This window comes from Syngnathus scovelli, chromosome 4, assembly GCF_024217435.2.
Source record: "Syngnathus scovelli strain Florida chromosome 4, RoL_Ssco_1.2, whole genome shotgun sequence".
Taxonomy (NCBI): domain Eukaryota; kingdom Metazoa; phylum Chordata; class Actinopteri; order Syngnathiformes; family Syngnathidae; genus Syngnathus; species Syngnathus scovelli.
The window spans coordinates 19,985,249-20,002,789 of NC_090850.1; the positions used below are offsets into that span (position 1 = coordinate 19,985,249).

General features: G+C 43.5%; 1 protein-coding gene across 3 annotated transcripts in view; it reads right to left on the bottom strand.

Annotated features, from left to right (window-relative positions):
- Positions 1 to 1,946: 1,946 nt before the first annotated feature.
- The window catches only part of nkd1 (NKD inhibitor of WNT signaling pathway 1), a 35,415-nt gene continuing 19,820 nt past the window's right edge, over positions 1,947 to 17,541 (bottom strand). For all 3 annotated transcript variants that reach the window (XM_068650535.1, XM_068650536.1, XM_049718830.2), the window contains 7 exons: positions 10,053 to 10,104; positions 7,682 to 7,770; positions 7,321 to 7,416; positions 6,427 to 6,574; positions 5,813 to 5,894; positions 5,574 to 5,707; positions 1,947 to 5,248 (listed from right to left, as the gene is read on the bottom strand). In XM_068650535.1, coding sequence (XP_068506636.1) covers positions 4,713 to 5,248; positions 5,574 to 5,707; positions 5,813 to 5,894; positions 6,427 to 6,574; positions 7,321 to 7,416; positions 7,682 to 7,770; positions 10,053 to 10,104 — 1,137 coding nt within the window. In that variant the 3' untranslated portion in view covers positions 1,947 to 4,712. The remainder of the gene's footprint in view (positions 5,249 to 5,573; positions 5,708 to 5,812; positions 5,895 to 6,426; positions 6,575 to 7,320; positions 7,417 to 7,681; positions 7,771 to 10,052; positions 10,105 to 17,541) is intronic.

Consider the following 17,541-nt stretch of genomic DNA (forward strand, 5'->3'; position numbering starts at 1 on the left):
GGGGAAAAAAATGCATAATGTCTCCTTTAATATTAAATGTAAAAATAAATACATACCTGCTCGCCTCACCTCATCTGCAGTTGAGTACACAAAGCACCATTGATTTTAACACCTTACACTAGTAGTTAATTGAACTCACCCGACAACAGTCTTAAGTGTTTTTATTTCTTGCCCCATCTAGACACACATAAAAGGCAAGCCCTTGCCAATTAGCATTAACCCCACCTCACCACCATCACTACCACCACACAGAGCTTTGGTTTCCCGCTCTTGAGTAAGCGGCGAATTGCCATCATTTGCATTATCCGTGGCACATCGGCTTTGAAGTCGGAAGGATTGGGGGGGGAAGAAGAAGGCTCCGCTTATTATCCGGCGCGGAAAAAAAAAAAAAGTGTTCAAAGGCCATAGATTGAGTGGAACAGATGTACATTAGCATTGCTCCTGCGCTGCTAACATTTTAGCATCTTGACTGTGTGCTTTTTTTGAAGTGAATTTTGCACCCCGCTGAGTTCAATTCACACATCAAAGCTGCAACGACTGAGACATACTCTCATAGACATGTACACATTTAAGTCAACGGCATTTGACAAAACGACCTTACCAGAATGATAGTAGCTAGCTAACTGACCGACTAGCTAGTTAGCTAATTGACTAGCCTGCAAGCAAACTAACTGACTGACCCGGCGAATTAATCAGCTAATGATGAACCAAAGGAGTCAAATCGCTTACTTACTGAAAGCCTCGTTGAAGGGCCTAGATAGAGTTCAATTTGTATTATTATATTGTATGTATATTATATTGTATATTAATTGTGTGTATTGTATGTATATTATTATATTTTTGTATTATTATTATATTTTTGTACCTCAACCTCTACTATAAAAAAAACTAACAGCATGGTGTTGCTTCACTTTGGACTACATATTTTGAATGTACTTGAGTGAGGCTCAAGTCAGGCCTGTGAAATCGAAAAATGTCAAGATTGACATGCTCCAGAGATCCTCTCGTCACTTTAAACATGCTTACAAATGAGCATAAATCTGCCACAAAAGAGGAAGTTGTGTAACCTATCTCATTTCTTAGCAGTTTAACGGCTAACAAATGTATCATGGCTGTAGGAAAAAAAAACTGTGAAACGGTTTGGTCTTGCTTTAAAAATCTCCATATTTTGTCATCTTTGTTGAGGTGGGGGAGACCAATCTTATGGCCCGGAGCCGGGCGCTCTGCGGTGGCCCAGGCCGGAGATAAGACGCGACATGAAAGCAGCGAGTTCTGAGCAGCTGTGCTCACACATTTGGAACCACAACAGCTTTAGACGCTGTAAATCCACAGGGGATTTTCACATTACCAACCACACTTAGAGCGGGATCTGAATTTCGTCTTGAATTTTATCCCTGTCGTGATGTCACCACAGGGGCACCATTTTGACAATGAGCATGAGGTCATGCTCGGAGGTATCTTGGCTTCAACACTGTTACTGACAAGTCGGCCCCCAGATATGGAATTCAGGACCGTCCTTGAGCAAGACATCAAGTCCCCAACTGGACTATGGCATCCATCATATGTGATTACACAAAGCAAATCTTACACACAGACACACAAAAACGAGTGAGTCAATTTCCCCCTAGGTTGACAATTAAAAGGACATTCTTTTTCCTTATTCTTTTAGATGTGAGCACATGAAAGCATTTGCCTGAAACCAAATGCAAGGGGAAGAAAGTTTGCGACAATGAGATTCATTGTCTCTTTTGAGAGGGGGGGGGGGGGTTGCATTTGGACCCTAGAGGGCAGTAGAGGGTGTCACATGTGCACAGCAAGAACTTGAAATTGACGAGGATCCAAATAAAATAGGGACCACCGTGAATAACCCTTAATTCATAAATCTTAACAAATGTGGATAAATATATTGCATATTATATTGCAAACAGAAAACAACATGGGCAGAATTATTAATAACAGGTTGATACTTTAATAAACAGGTAGGTGTCCCCTAAAACTCTAAAGCACCCCCTCGGCACAGATACGCTGTTCAATAAATAAAGTTAGCTACATGAGTTAGAGATGCTAAACAAAAGTCATGGTATAAAAGAGTTGAGAAAAGGTCCTTCTTTTAAATGAGAAGTCAAGCGCCCCCACTGGTCTGATGAGTATTACATGTGTGGAATTTGAATTATCCATTCATCCATCTTCTATACTGCTTGTCCCTAGAAGTCCCAGTGCTGCCAGAATATGAATTAAGTAGACAATAAATCCACCTGTTTTTAGCCATCTCAGGTGGCGGCCATTTTGTTACTTGAAAATGACATCACTATACGAAAGGGCTCAGGTAACAACCAAACACGGTAACCAGTTTTCTGGGTTTGGTCATGTGACGTTTGCAAGCTGAGCTCTTATGGGATATGGTGATGTTTAAAAAAAAAAAGAATCACTTGACTTCCCCTTTAAAATGGGAGAAAGTGGCTGATTAGCAAGGAGGAAAGTGGACTGAAATAACAGGAGTCCCCCAAAAAACAAAACAAGACCAAAAGACTTTAAGAAACAACTTATCCCAACTCTCAACAGATACTTAAACACAGAACCAACTCGTAAAATGTGTTGTCGGGTAACAAAGTGAGGATGCACTTTTCTAAAATAAGTTGCTGCCTGGTTTTGGTGCGTGACTGATGGCCTCACCCTAAATTCCTCAAGAGCGACGACCAATCAGACCACGTTGTGACCATTTCTAAGCGATGATGACGTACGCGACGACAAAAAAACTGGGTGGAGGAGGTCAACGTATGGAACCCAGCTGTAAAGCCTCGCCCCCTTTTTCTGGGAACGGTGGTGCCTCCCTCCGCTTTAGGACGGCCTGCAGCTAAGAGGAGCGTGTAGCGTAGCATTCCTGAACCGAATCATTTACACCAAATATGGAAAATGTCAATTGATGTAAAGACTTAACTGCTATGAGAAGAGTTGCACACCATGTGGTCACTCCGCAGTGTTGCGCATTTGTGGCGCCTGCCTGCACCCAGGGTGGGCTGTGGATAGTGTGACCCCCCCCCCAGCCTAAGGAATGAAGACACCCGAGGAATGGAGACAGCTGGGAGAGCAACAACACAAACAAACTGTTGTTGGCGCAGAGCACATGGTGAAACGCTCCATGGCGTTGGGCGGACGAGGGAGGGTTGAGATATACAGAAAAGCGAGCTTGCAATAGAAAGTGGCCAAACCAATGAAGAAAAACCCGAATTGTGAAGGGATGCAAAAAAAACGAGACGTTTTGTACTCACGCAATTAAACCCGAAACAATAACAATAGGCATCTGGAAAAAAATGAAAGCACATGTGAGATGGGCTTTCGCTCGACGTCATTGGTCACGGCGCCTAAAGCGGATCGCTCGTCTGAGCTCAAACGTGATTGATCGCGAGCTTTGTCTTTGAACGAATCACGTGCAAGTCACGTGTCGATGGCGGCTTCAAAGGATTGTTTGATTATTATTATTATCTCATCTTGAGCACGGATGCCTTTAAACGGGGTGAGCCGTCGTTAACAATTGCCTGATTCACTATCAACGTTTCTAAATTCGTCCAGCATGACTTCAGTTATGGGAATTAAATGGCTCTGTCTGCTTTATAAATTAAATATAATAATAGGATCAAAAAGGAGGAGTTGGGATTGTAAGTCATTTGGTCATGGAAAGAAAAAAAAAAAAAGTGATTATTTGGTACAAAACTGTAACGAGATGGGCATGCAAGGTCGAAGCCGATAAAGATAGTCACTGTAATACAAAAAGAGGCTTTGCACAGTTGTAAAAAAGTGGAAGCAAAAAAAAAAAAAAAACCCAAACAGTTTTAAAGCATTGATACAAAGTTGTCACATTATCAATAAAGCTTATAAAATTCATAATATATATATAATATATATGTACCTTATATACAGTCAGTTAGTCAATGTAAGGAACGCTACTGCAGAGTGAAAAAATACATGAAAAAAGTGAAAATTAGGATTAAATTAGAGGTAGCAGCAGATTCGGGATTTTTTCTTTTTTCTTTTTCCTCAACATCTTCCTTCCAACATTAAGGGATACTCAAATTGGCTTCTTCATTTTCCACTTTAAATACTTGCACGGCCACAGAATGTTTTTTTTTTTTTTTTTTGGACAGACACAGTGTCATAACACGCACACACGCACGCCGCTTCCTTCATAAGTGTTCATCTTTCCATTTTAGTCCAACTTCGGCCTCGTTGTTTAGTGGTCCGGAAAGGTTCTGGTGGGTTGTACCAAACCAGTAACGGCACCAGAACCGTGTAAAAAGGGATACTATGGATGATGGGTCCAACTCTGATCTTCAAGTAGTCCTGAATCCTCCAAGCTGTCCATAACACTGATTTATCTTCTATCAGCTTTTCATGACAAGTAGTGGTAGTGGCGGCGGCACTCTAGTGGGTCCACCTGTGTATCAAAAAATGTGGGGTGGCCGTTCAGAGTTTTTGCGTCCAGGAAGTCCATAAATGGGCAGACATTCAGGAGTGGCTGGTGACTCCTAAAGGGTCCCAAAGTAGGGTGGATGTGTTGACAATGGTTTACCGGGGAGGGTCCCAAAGCAGGACAGGAGATCGGGCCTTGTAGATGAGAGGGTGGCAGTGGTGGAGTTCATGGTAGTGGTGGTTCGCTAATTGCAGCTCACCCACTTCCTATGTCAGAAGAATCTCAAAGAGGCTCTCAAAGTGGTTCAGGACTGGTAGAAGTGGTGGTAGTGGTGGTGGTGTTCATGGTGGTGGTGGTGCTCGTGACGCTGGACCACCTGCCCCAGCCGGCCCTCATAGAGCAGAACCCCGGGCAGGTCCCTGACCTGCTCCTTCTCCGTCCCGGCCCCCAGCAGGGTGCCGAGCGCCCGGCACGCCTGCTGCTCCTTGGAGCGCTGCTTGTGCTTGCGGTAAGGGGCGGCCGACTGGTGAGGGGGGGTCTGGCTGGGGAGGGCCGGAGGGGCCGGGAGACCCCTGTTCCGCATCACCCGCCCGCTGAGTTGAGCTGGGGGAGTGCGGCTGTGGGTCTTGGGGGAGCGGACGGCGGCTTTGCCGGCTTCTTGGACTCGTGTCCGAGCGGGGTGGAGACCCTCGGGAGGGCCGGCGTCCGTGACGGCTTGCAAACGCCGATGGTGGTGAGGCGGCGGATGGTGGGAGTGGCCGTTTTCTGGCTCGTGGGATCGAGAGCGCGTCTGATTGGACGAGCGGGTCTGGGGTTCTGCCTTGGGTTGCTCTGCAGTCGCTTTGAGACAAATACAAGATTGTTATTTGAGGCGTCATGTTCTTTTTCTTTTCTCCTCCCCTTTGTCATTACAACAACTTTTTCACACGGCGCAGAAGTTTGCTTCATATATTTCAAAACAAGATTTTGATTTTTTGGAAACGTCAGTGACTCCAAAGCCCCTTCTAGTCAATTTTAAGATTTTGGTAACATAAAGAACTTGTAATTTAAAAAAATAAAATAAAAAACTGAGGTTTTTTTTTCCACGACCCGCATTAACAACCAAAGGGCTCGGTTCCTACCACTGTACCGATTGAACTAGTATCTCCAGAGCACGTCCACTCACCGGCTCCAAATCGGGACGTGTAGTTCTCGATGCCGGCCAGGTCCAAGTAGTGGTTCCGTCGCTCCAGGTTCTCATCCACGCAATGGCGCTGGCAGCCCGGCTGGGTGTGGCTGTGCTGGTCGCTGTGGTGGCGCCTGCCATTTAAGCACCTCTCATTTAGAGCAAGGTAAAACACTTCGTAATTTGAGCAGAAGCAAAAAAAAAAAAAGTGGAACCGAGAGTAAAAAGTTCTGATTTACCTTATCAGCGCTCGACTTTTTTTATCTGCACTCTTGGGGTCTTCGGCGCACTTGTCGTTTCTCTCCCTTGGGTGGGATGCATCTGTGTGTCGAGAAGGGCGGGGGACAGAAGGCTATTATCAATGAGAACAGCGCATACACACACACACACACACACACACACACGCAACAACAACAGTCGCGCAAGAAGAAAGCAACCTTTATTTCTGGATTTTTACTTTGAAGATCTACAGAGGAGCGAGAAGAAGAAAAACAAGAAGGGGGAAAAAAAAAAAAAAACAACAACGCTTCATTTATTCAATGTTCAACTCCCAGCATCTTCTCAATTAAAGATGGGAAGAACAGAGTTAGAAGAGACTTGAGAAAGAGTTTAACAATAAAGACGGCAGATCTGACGCAGGCTGAAATTAGCATAAAGGCGAACGGGCGATGTCGGATTTCCCTCGAGGTGTGTTAAAAACAGGACGGCGGCGGGTAACAATACAAGGGTGTATATTTTTGTGCTACTTTTCCGCCTCATGAGTCGTCATAGAGAAAGGTGAAGTTTTTGACAGCTTTTTTTTTTTACAATTTTATACTCCTTCATTTCTGGTGAACTACTTGATTTGTCGTACCTGCGCCGCCCTGCGTGCAAGTCCTCCATCTCTGGCTGGAGTCCGGCGCTACCGACAGCTTGACCCGCAAGGTCTTACTGCTGCTGGGAGAATGGTTGACGGAGGCGTCCACCACCTCGTAGATGGTGTGCAGGAGGCTTGTGATATCCTGAAGGTCACAAAGACGTCTCATATTCATCTACACAACATTCTGATTTTAGGTTATTCCAAATAAAATATAAGCATAATTTCTTAAAGCGTGAGTTCCTGTTCCTGTTAAATCAAGATTCCGCTGTACAATCTGCCAAACGGGGCTCCATTGTAAACTGCTGAGAATTTGTCAGATTATCCCTCCCTCTAACAACAAAAGAAAGCTCAATATGCGGGAACGGATACACACTTCGGTTTCAGGTGCAGACACCAAGGAGGAAAAAACATCTTCTGTGGCGTGACAGCATGAAAAGGAGCTGGAGAAGAAAGCGGCTGCCGTCTCGTGAGTCGAGCGGCCGCCGGCAACGGCTCCACATACGCACTGACACGGAACTTTCCGGGTGTTCTCTTGGATCTCGACTGGCACCGAGCACGCCTTGGCTGGCAGGAAGGGAAAGACTAAAAAGAGGCTTTTTTGACGGTAGAATTTTCGTTTGAGCACGGCGGCGGCGGCTCACAATCAGACTGTTTGATTTTATTTGATTTTTTCGCCATTATTTTGGTGTCGTCGTCTCGTTCCCTCTGAAATTTCGTTTTGAGGTATGCGCTCATTCTTTGATGTTTAATTCGGGAAATATGATGACTTTAAGGACTGTGGCTTGATTAATAAAAGAAAATTCCAGATGTTCATATGGGCGGGGATGTCCTGGCAGATGTGTGTCATTGACTTGTTCATTCATCGATCAAAGGCTTGCGATAATTTACCTCTCGGGTAACTTTCCCGTTGTTGTCAAAGTCGTAGAGGGTGAACGTCCACTCCTGTCGGTTGTCCTCCTCCATGGACACGGCGCACTCCAGCTCCTGAGATGACACGGGACAGTACGTTAGTGTCTTTGTCTGGCCTAGTTTCCACTTACCGTATTTTCCGGACTATAAGTCAGGTTTTTTTTAGACTTATACTCAGGAGCGACATATATGTGAAATTATATTGTCAAATAAATTTCCCCCAAAAATGCAACTCATATATGTTTTATTCCGCTTTATTGTGCATTTTATGGCTGGTGCGACTTATACTCGGGAAAATACGGTAGTTAATAAAGATCGTGTTCAGTGTGGACAAACTTACTTCAAACTGGAGCTGCTTGCCATCGCGCTGCAGCATGGTCTTGTCATCCGAGCAGCAGCCGCCGGATGTCTTCTCCGGGGGCAGGGCCACTGCAAACACATAAAATAAAATTGTCAGCCTCAAATGGTGGGCGCCGCCCTGACCTGAGGATAGGTTGGCCCTTGGATTATAGCCAAACAGCTGTAATTACACAAAAGTAATATGGTCGTTACATAGTTATATAGCTGTGAGCAAAATAGCTCCTGACATCAAGGAAGACCTTCCTAGAACGTTAAATAGATTGTAAATAAGACTCGTGCATACATTTGTTTGCATTATTCGGGGGCATTCAAAGTTTTGGGGGGAATTTAGTAGCAGCGGCAAATTAACAGAAGAGAGGCGTTTTTTATTTGATATTTTTACGTTTTTATTGGTATTTCATTTACAGGACCATAAAACCAGTGAAGAAAAAATTCTATAGAGCCTTTTGGGCCAGTGTTTTTTTTTTTTTTTTTTTTTAACTACACCAGGACAACACTTTTTAGTCCATTTGAGTTCCTGTCTCCTGACTGTTTTGGCTGAGCAAAATATTAGGAACAGCACTCAGTACAAGGCTGTGCAGTTGTACATGAGTTCAAACTACGAGCACATAGACTATAAATAAAAGCTGTGTCTTGTGCCAGCCTTAAAACCACAAACCTCTGCTATTCAAAAATTCTCATCTGGGGGGGAAAAAAACAAACTCGAGTAAGAAGAATTTTTTTATACTTTGCTATTTTAGTCCTGATTATCCCATAAGAATTTCGCAAAACTGTGATTGCTTTTTTTTTTTCTCTCAGTACGAGCACTGAACATATTACCAGCAAACTATTTTGTGTGCATTTTCTTCAACTCGTATTTTCTTACCCAGGTATCTTCTGTCCTTCTACTTAAGTATTTTCGAGTTGAGTTTTCCGACCTCTACAGACCACACCCCCTTCTCCCTCTCTTTTTCGCCTCTCCTCCCATCCTCACTTTGAAGTCCCCCATCCTCCAACCTTCTGGAAGAGGATCAGTCCGGCCCGTGGAATAAAAACAGAATCACTAATTAATTAAGCCGAGTCAAATCGGAAACACTGTTTGTTTGCGCGCCAGCCGGGGCAGCAGACACAACACGACGGCCCACTTTCTTCCCGCGCCATCCGAAAGCGGATCAAAGCCGAAGCGTCTGATCATCCCCTCCTCGTTGGGAGGAAGCCGGAAATGAAAGGCGACATCCCGGGGAACTTTTTTTTCTGGATATTGAGAGAGGAGGGGCTCCCGCTGTTTGATCGTGTGTGAGGGGGCAAATCTGTTCGGCGGCAGGCTCAATATGGCGGCGAGATAGCTAATGAAACGCCGGGAGGAGAAACAGTAATGCAGGATCACTGACCCCCCTCCCCACCCGCCCTTTTAGAAGTCTATACGCCAGGAAGCCGCCGTGGGATTGGCTCCGAGGGGCACGGCGAGGGCAATCCGAGTCTCGCAGGTTGGGAACGCTGCCATGCTCGAGCTCATCCAGCTTGGCTGCTGTATTACGCATATCTGCTGCCTCCTGTCCTTCTTCCAAGGCTAAATGCGTGGGGATCAGTAGGATGACTCTGCCTTTGTGGCCAGGAGAAGTCACATTTTCTTCATCTGGTGATCAAGGGACTTAATCCTACTCTTTTTTTTTTTTTGAAGGGGTTTTTCTTAGCAGCCTAATTGCTAGCCTGCGCACATGTAAGCAAAAAAACATCTCGGGTTACTTTTCAAATGAGATTATGCATTATTATAATTATTATTAGAAGCACACTACCTGCTAAATGAGAGTTTTTTACCCCTCAGCAGAAAGAAAAAAAAATTCTAGCTTTATCTGTTCTTTGGCAATCAGTAGTAGAACTTAGGATGGTTTCACCCAAAAACCCTCGTTTCTGACCAAAAAGCGGAGAAAACAAGCTTTTAAGAAGAAATGGCTTTGAGACTAATATATTTTGCTTTTGAGACTTGAATTAGATTAATGTTTTTTTTAAAACAGACTTTTGTTCAAACAGACTGAGCTACTTTAAAATCAACAGGATCCTTGGAGAAAGGATAAGAGCGCCTGAACGCGTGCAAATTTTGCCAATTTTCCCATTTCCATCACCTTTCTGCATTCCGTGTGGGTGTCGGCAGCTCTCGTGCGAGTCCCACTTTGAACAGAGAAGGAGAGGCTTCCAAATCCGAGGATCATGTCACACTAGGGGGCAATCTTTGCATTGGGGGAAGGGACGGGGGGGAGTAAAGGGGACCTCATCAGCACATTGCTGGGGTTTAGAGAGTGATGGGGGTGGAGACCTTGGAGGATGCCAGCACAATATATGGCATTAAAAAAAAGAGTTGCTTGATATCTTACCTTCTAAGCGGTAGTGCTCATCACCAATCTGCTGAGCTTCATTTATGGAGTCCTGAGAGAGCAAAAGAACATTGAGTCATGCCCGTATATCAGCGAGTCTTTCATTTCTGGCACATAAAAAACAAACAGTGCAAATCCACAGCGTGGCATTCCGACACAGAGTGGCAAGCCGACATCTAACCGCGGGCAGTCAGATGTCCATACGCAAACAAAGTTTTACATCAGCACGGGAAGGATAATTGCAGGGCCACAAAGACTGGCAGTCGGGCCCAAGCGACGGCACAGCGAGGGGGAACGCTAACACAACTATTTGAGGGGTGTTTTCAAACAGCTCAGTCTTTTTAGTCAGGACAACAGTTTTATGTCAGCAGTAAATATTGAACATTTTTTTGGCTACATATTTCATGGATGAAAATGTAGATCAAAGTTGTTCTGAATTATGTGCGACAATTATTTTTAAGGATTTGGTCGATTAGATACACATGAGATGTCAAAATTTACTAAGACATCAGACAGATATATTATTGATCTATCTAACATAATTTGTCCCAGACATGGATTAAATTAAAAACGAAAAAAAAACAACCTCCAACTGTTTGTTTTCCTGTTTTGTTTTAAACTTGATGAAATAATTTGTAACTGGCTTTCATTCCTTTTTGTTTCAAAGACAAAACGACTCCATCACACTAATTCCTCTAATCCATAAACACTAAGATCGAGTCTCTTGGATTTTTTTTTTCTTTTTTTTTGTTGATGATGAATGGTGCAAAATTATTGCAGGGAAAGCCAACAGCATGAGAAACAGGAGATGCTGGAATGTGCTAATTGGTTGCTGTCTGTGATGATGGATGGAAACCATTTTATTAAGTATACTAGAGGTGACCGCTGGAATTGTTCTGGACTGTGTTAAAATGAAAAATATATCACAAGCCTTTTCATCATTTTAAACTGGAACAAGCACGTCCATTTTCTCTTATGTGAAATCCCAAGTTCTGAAATGTTAAAAAAAAACACATACAATCATGACAATGTTTGGAAGGATATTTAAACTTTCAATGATTCAGTAAGTTTTTCAGTCTGGGAAAGCCCCACCAAAATTAGGATTTGGTTGGCCCACGAAAAACTTTTTAAATCGGCCTTAATTATGTTCAGTTCACTTCTGTTCTTGCGTATTTAGCATCCCTTGGTACTTCATTATGATTTTTCTTTTTGTTTTTACAGAGTAGTTAGAAAATTTTAAAAGGCTTTGGCCACCAAAAAGTGGCTTCTGGCACCTTACTAACTTTGGCACTGCTGACATGGACTTACTGGCTTTTTTTTCCCCCTTGTGTTTGAAAGAAAAAAAAAAGGCTACGTTAAATTATACCTACTATGTACTTCTATGTGATTGTGGGAAAGTCCCACAAGGCCTCTTTGGTCTGCGAGCTTTCTGCCTCGGTGAGCCGCCACACAAGCTGACAATTTATGCGGCCGTCGACAGCTCCCCCTGATCGAGGGCCAGGGCCCCGGTTGAAGCGGGCCTCTGGAACTGCGGCGACGGCGGCTACTGGCGCTCTATCAAAACGCGGAAAAAATCTCATTAAGGCCGCGACTGGATGCTTCCGACTCGGCCCCTCAACCGGAGCACGGAAACGCCTTCAGAAGTACTTCTTGTGTGTGTGTGTGGGTCACAATGCCAAAATAATGAGGGGAACCACAATGATAGATTGTCACTCAGTCGAACGCAGAGCACAGCCAAGGTTGAACTGTTGTCCTATTAGCAAGATGATTCCTGGTTCCCAGAGAATGACAACCAGATCATGATTTGATTAGATTCTACTGAAAATAAAAGTCAATTATTCAATTTGTGAATAGTCTAACGAAAAGAACAGCTGTGCGGCGTTCCGATTCTCGACAAAGCGCTTATCCAGCTGTAAAACCTCGATGCCAAAACTGCTAATTAACGTCACGGTGTAGTGTTACTTTACAAAAAAAAACCCTTCCAGAGGAAATACCTTTGCTTTTTTCCACCGAGTGTAAGTTGAAGCGATTTCAAAAGGCCAAGAACCCGAAACTGCGCCCATCCTCCCAATTTACATCCCGAAAACAAAAACAAACCACCGTCATTAAACACCGCAGGGTCTTTTGCTTTCCCACCCCCAGAGTGCTCCTGAGATGAAGCCAAGATTGAGGGTGTTGATATGAGCCACAGCAGTCCGACTCGGCCGCCTTCAAAGGAGATCCGTTTTCCGCACATGAAATAACGATCTCAGATAAACACGTTGCAAAGCAAAGCTGATGCAAGCCGTGCGTGGAGGGAGGGAGAGGGTGGGAGGGAGGGAAGACTGATCGTTATGGCAAATAAATGTCTCCGTGTTGCTCCACGGTCCGAAAGATGAATCTGTTACTGACGCTTATTACGGTACGTTGAACCGGTTTCGGGAAACAGCGGGGATACTAGCGAGATGTCAAAGTTGATACAAAGCAGAGATATGCAGGAAGGCAGTGCCAAGAGGAAGTTTTTTTTAATGTACTTGATAAGGAAGTCTTTGGAGTTGAGTCATTTTTTTTGAGTCATTAGCCTGGTGGAGCTAACCTAACCTGCGCTAACACTCCAAGTCCATTTAGCTTTTTGGCTTTGACGTACAGTAATCCCTCGTTTATTGCGGATAATTGGTTCCAAAAAACACCCGCGATAAGTGAAATCCACGAAGTACGGTCATCAACAAGAAGTACTGGGCAGGCTAACGAGTTAGCGGAAAGATGCTGCGTGCTAACACGCGAAAAGGACTTCTAAAAGAATGTAAACGAACATTTGGAGCAATACTACATTGTCCTAAAGGTTAGACACATGTTTCCTCAATTTAGAAGTTTTATTTTGACTTTTAAATGTTTTTTTTTAATTTGGAAAATTGTGATGTAGTGAAGCCGCGATAAACGAAACGCGAAGTAGCGAGGGATCACTGTTTTGGTGCTTCCAAGTCCCGTCCGCCATTTTGCCAATTCGAGACAGACACCTTCTTCTGGAACAAACTTTGAGGCCCCACGCTTGACATCCTTTCTGTCACGGCACACCCGCCTCTCTTCCTGTGCCCCCGGGGAGCAAATTATAGCCACGGAGTCACCGTCCGTTGGCATCCGGGCGGGCAGTTCTGAGGAAGCTGCGCTGTGATTAAAGCGCGGCGCACGCTGAGCGACACCGGAGGCTGGACGTGCCAGAAGGGTTACCATCGCGACGCGGGTCGGTTGGCAAGTTTTTCGACACAGAACCACCCACAGAGGAGACATTTGAAGTCACGCTTGGGGTTTAGCACGTTTGTGTTTACATTATGTTCTTATACAGTAAAAAGTTTGACGCCCCACTAAACAGGTTTATACGCTAATTGCCCGTATCTTAAAATGCCAAAAATTTGTTCCAACCCAAAACTCAAACAACTTTTTTTCTACATGTACTAATAGGGGATCTTTACGAGCCTCATTTGAGTGTCTTGCAAACATGCCGATCTCAATGTGCCGTTCACTCCCCCCTTTTTAGTGTTTCTTGTGTGAAGTTGGCCGACATTTTAACGACCCGTTTAGAAAACTTTTACACCTGCAAAGATAAGCTTTTATACTCTTTCTTTTACAAGGCAGTCATCCCCTGGGGGTTGCGAACCCCACCTGTTAGCTCAAGGTAGGCGTCGTTATTAGCGCTTGAAAAACATACAGGCGCTGCAATTAACATTTATCACACTGTTTATCAAAGCGCTACCACAGCACAGGGGAGGAGCGGGTTGATACGATACGTCAAGATCAAGAGTTGAACCGCATGATTGCCCCTGCAGCAAATTTAGATGAACCGCAACCTTCAGTTCATGCGCAAGACAGAAGCACCTCTCATTGCCATAAAAACGTCTGCATCAATAGTAAAGAGGCGGATGCGCTCAACAGAATTGATGCTTAGAGTTGAAATTTTTAAGATTTTTTTTCAATGAATTCTTGACTTAATTAGCTGATTTTTATTTATTTATTTATTTATTTATTTGTTTATTCGTTCGTTCGTTCGTTCATTCATTTATTTATTTATTATTTTATATTATTTTAGTTAACTTAATTAGCTAAATAATTTTTTTAATATTGTGTTATATAATTCATATTATTTTATTTTTTATTTATAATTTTATATTATTTTAGTTGACTTAATTAGCTGAATTGTTTTTTTAAAATATTTTGTTAGATATTTTATACTATTTTATTTATATTTTTGATAGATTTTTTAAATCACAGCCCAAAATGTGTATGTTACCAATTGAGATTTTTTTTAAAAGGGCATCCTTCTGGGATAGACGGGACATAAACTTTGAGAAAGGTCCCTCAGAATTGTTTTTTTCTCTCAGTGGCAACCCGTTAAGGCAGCAAACTGTGATTCTGCATGACACGCTAAGCTAAGGGTGTGGGCTAGCGAGGCGACAGCCTGTCGCTTGGCCCCGAACTACAGGTGCTCCAAGCCTGCCAAAAGTGACAAATTATAAAATTGCTGCCCTCTGAATATTCACAGTAAAATCGACTTCCAAAAGAATGACGAAAAGAAAAGCCGGCGAGGGTGAAACGACACGTCTCATTTCCACAAGCTTGTTTGGATCTTGTTTGGATTTCGTCGGGTGTCCTCAAAAGGAAATGAGTCATCTCTGGAACTGTCCTGCTGCGAGGCGCCACGCTTACACGTGTCACACTCGCTAATGGAAAGCAGGACGGATTAGAAGAGCCCAGACGACTCTGTGGCAGCCTCGCTGATCTTTAAGTGCGGCAGAGCACGCTTAGACGGGTCTGGAGGGCTCTCACAATTAGTTCTTCGTCTGACGCCAGACTTGAGTGGTGCGATGAGGAAGTCTTACCTTAAGGGCGCAGAGGAAGTGACAGGTACTTCAACCTTTCAGCGCACCAGACGGATGAAAGGAAACACTTGGCTGTGTCAAAGTCAAAGGATTTCCTCTTTTAACGCTCGCTTATTCCTCACGGGACAGGAGGCTCCTCTAAAATCGTTTTTTTTTTGTTCCTTGAGTGTCACGGTTTTGCATTTAGGATGTGCATAATAATTAATGAACTGTTAAGACTTTACTTGATTGTGCAGATTTGGCATGAGTTACACCTGCAAAGACCTTCGCTCCTGGTATCAGATAACACCAGGTCGGAATCGGGTCTCTTCGACATGTCAATAAAAATCCGATGTCCTTGATACGCGTCAATTATGTTGCAGCATAAACACAAAGTGCAAACGTGAAACTAAACTACAGTGAAATTGTAAACAGTTAAAAATACTACATATGCTATGAGCCAAATTGCAGCTGCTTATCCTCATTTAAAGCAAAGGGGGAGGGGGAACGAAGCTTCATATTTGCTTCATGAACCAGTTGTATTTTTTTCACTCCTCGAAATGGACTTGAAATTTCATAAATCCCTTATTGAAACTAACGGTGCCATGTTGAGGAGTCAAAAAAAATTCAACAATTCACAAATTGTTCCCTCAAACGCTAACCTGAAGTGGTCTTCAGGTTCCTACAGAGTTCTTGGTATCTCAAATTTGTATCCCAATGTGCCATATATCACTAACAATCAAACAACATACTAATTTATCACACACTCTTTGTATCTTTGAAAAAGTCTTATATAACCGTCTAAAACTGAGGAAATATCAAATCTTTCAATAAATGAAATTCCTCTGTAAATATATAACAGAATCCAGATGCCTACCGATGCCTATGCGATCTGATACGATTCAACGTGTTAAACGCTAACTATGATTTACAACCAACTCATCTTATCTTAACTCATATTTCCCACACCTTGTAAACCTCTCAAGTGTTCATGTTCAACAAATCAGAGCCAACTTGGCCAGAGTCTTTTTTTCCCCCTACTGTGTCCAAGACAGTCGTGCCAGCCGCCACCTCTATAAACATCCCTGACATCTGACCTTTTAACGGTGCGCCTAAAATCTCTAATTACAAAGACAGCCCGAGCTAGGCGAGTAAATGCCGGCGTTCGAAATAGACACTGGAAGTAGTGTACGCGAGCGCGGCCATTTGCGAGTGGCGCGTTTCTATTCATAGTCGGCCTGGAATTAATGGCTTGTCTATAATGAACTTGGAGCACGACGCATGACTGAAAGTTGCAACGTGTCATTAAATCACACACAGTTTTACGAGTTCCGAACATGAACTTTGAAAATGCGCTAGGTAGCAACTACGGGAAAAAAACAAAAAAAAGGAACCATGCCAGGACCCATTCCCGTTATTTGAATATATTGGTGTATGTTTTTTCCCATTCTAGCTAGCTGGCTAACTTTGCACTACAATGTATTGTCGTGTGCTTTATGCTGCTTTAGGGAAAATGGCTGCTGTTTTCATATTCTTGTAGTTGTCTTTGAGTCATTTCAATTATGGGTTCTGTAGCATATTGTGTAATATAGGGTGCAATTACGTGCTAACTTTAGCGCTAACTATACTGCGTATAACGTGACTATAGACACAACTGCCGCAAAATGATTCTGAGCTTGTTTTTTTTTTTTTTCCAAATACATTATGTGTCAGAGAGTCACGATCCAACCGTAAAATTAACTAGGACCAGAATCACATCTGTCTCCCAGTTGGCCCTCAAATTCCGCCTGGCAACAAGTGACCAGTGCAAAAAAAATTGAGCATTCCGAAAACAAGGAGACCACGATGCATCCGCCGATTGTTTACGATATTGTTTGGATCAACAATCGCTATGAACTCATGTGTGTTCTGTTGATGTCCCATCAAGAGTTTTGCTATATCAGGATAGAACATGGCAACTTGGGGGTCCTTCTCAACGTTGAGTAGGAGGAGGTAAATTCAAAGGTCTTCAAGTGCACACACAGGCTGAGGGTCCTCCCTGGGCACCCATGGAGCATAAACACTGGAGGAGAAGATGGTCTGTTTGTCTTTTCCCGCCTCCCAAAACACATTCCTCCAGACATGGCGGCACAGGAAGAGCAGAGGAGACCCTTTGGAAGCGCCGCCACAATGCTCCCCTGAATGTTTACCTTCGCCCGCTTCCTTGACTCCATCTACCTCGGGTAGCCTTTTGGCCTCTGTTACCGGCACTCTCTCACACGTAAACACTCCAGCTGAGCTTACGGAACTTGGAATGCGTGCGTGGAGCCGCCCGCATCCCAATTATGCTGCTTTTTTTTCTCTCTGCCAGCATAGTGACAAAATTGTTTGACTTAAAAAAAAAATCCAATAATGCGGGTGACAATGATGCTAATAATGACCACGAGTAGTATAATAGTGCTAATTAAACCTGAGAGATAAACAAGCTAAGCACTAACTAGGATGAGAAAATGAGAAAATTCAAAATCACATGACTTTATTGTTACGACACAGATCTTGTCCTATTTGAGAGCCACTTTATAGCGCTCGAGTGAAATTATTCAGCATTTACATTACGGGCCAGAGACTAATCCGCAAGGGAAGGTGGAGGGGTAGGGGAGAGAATGCGATAAACAAAC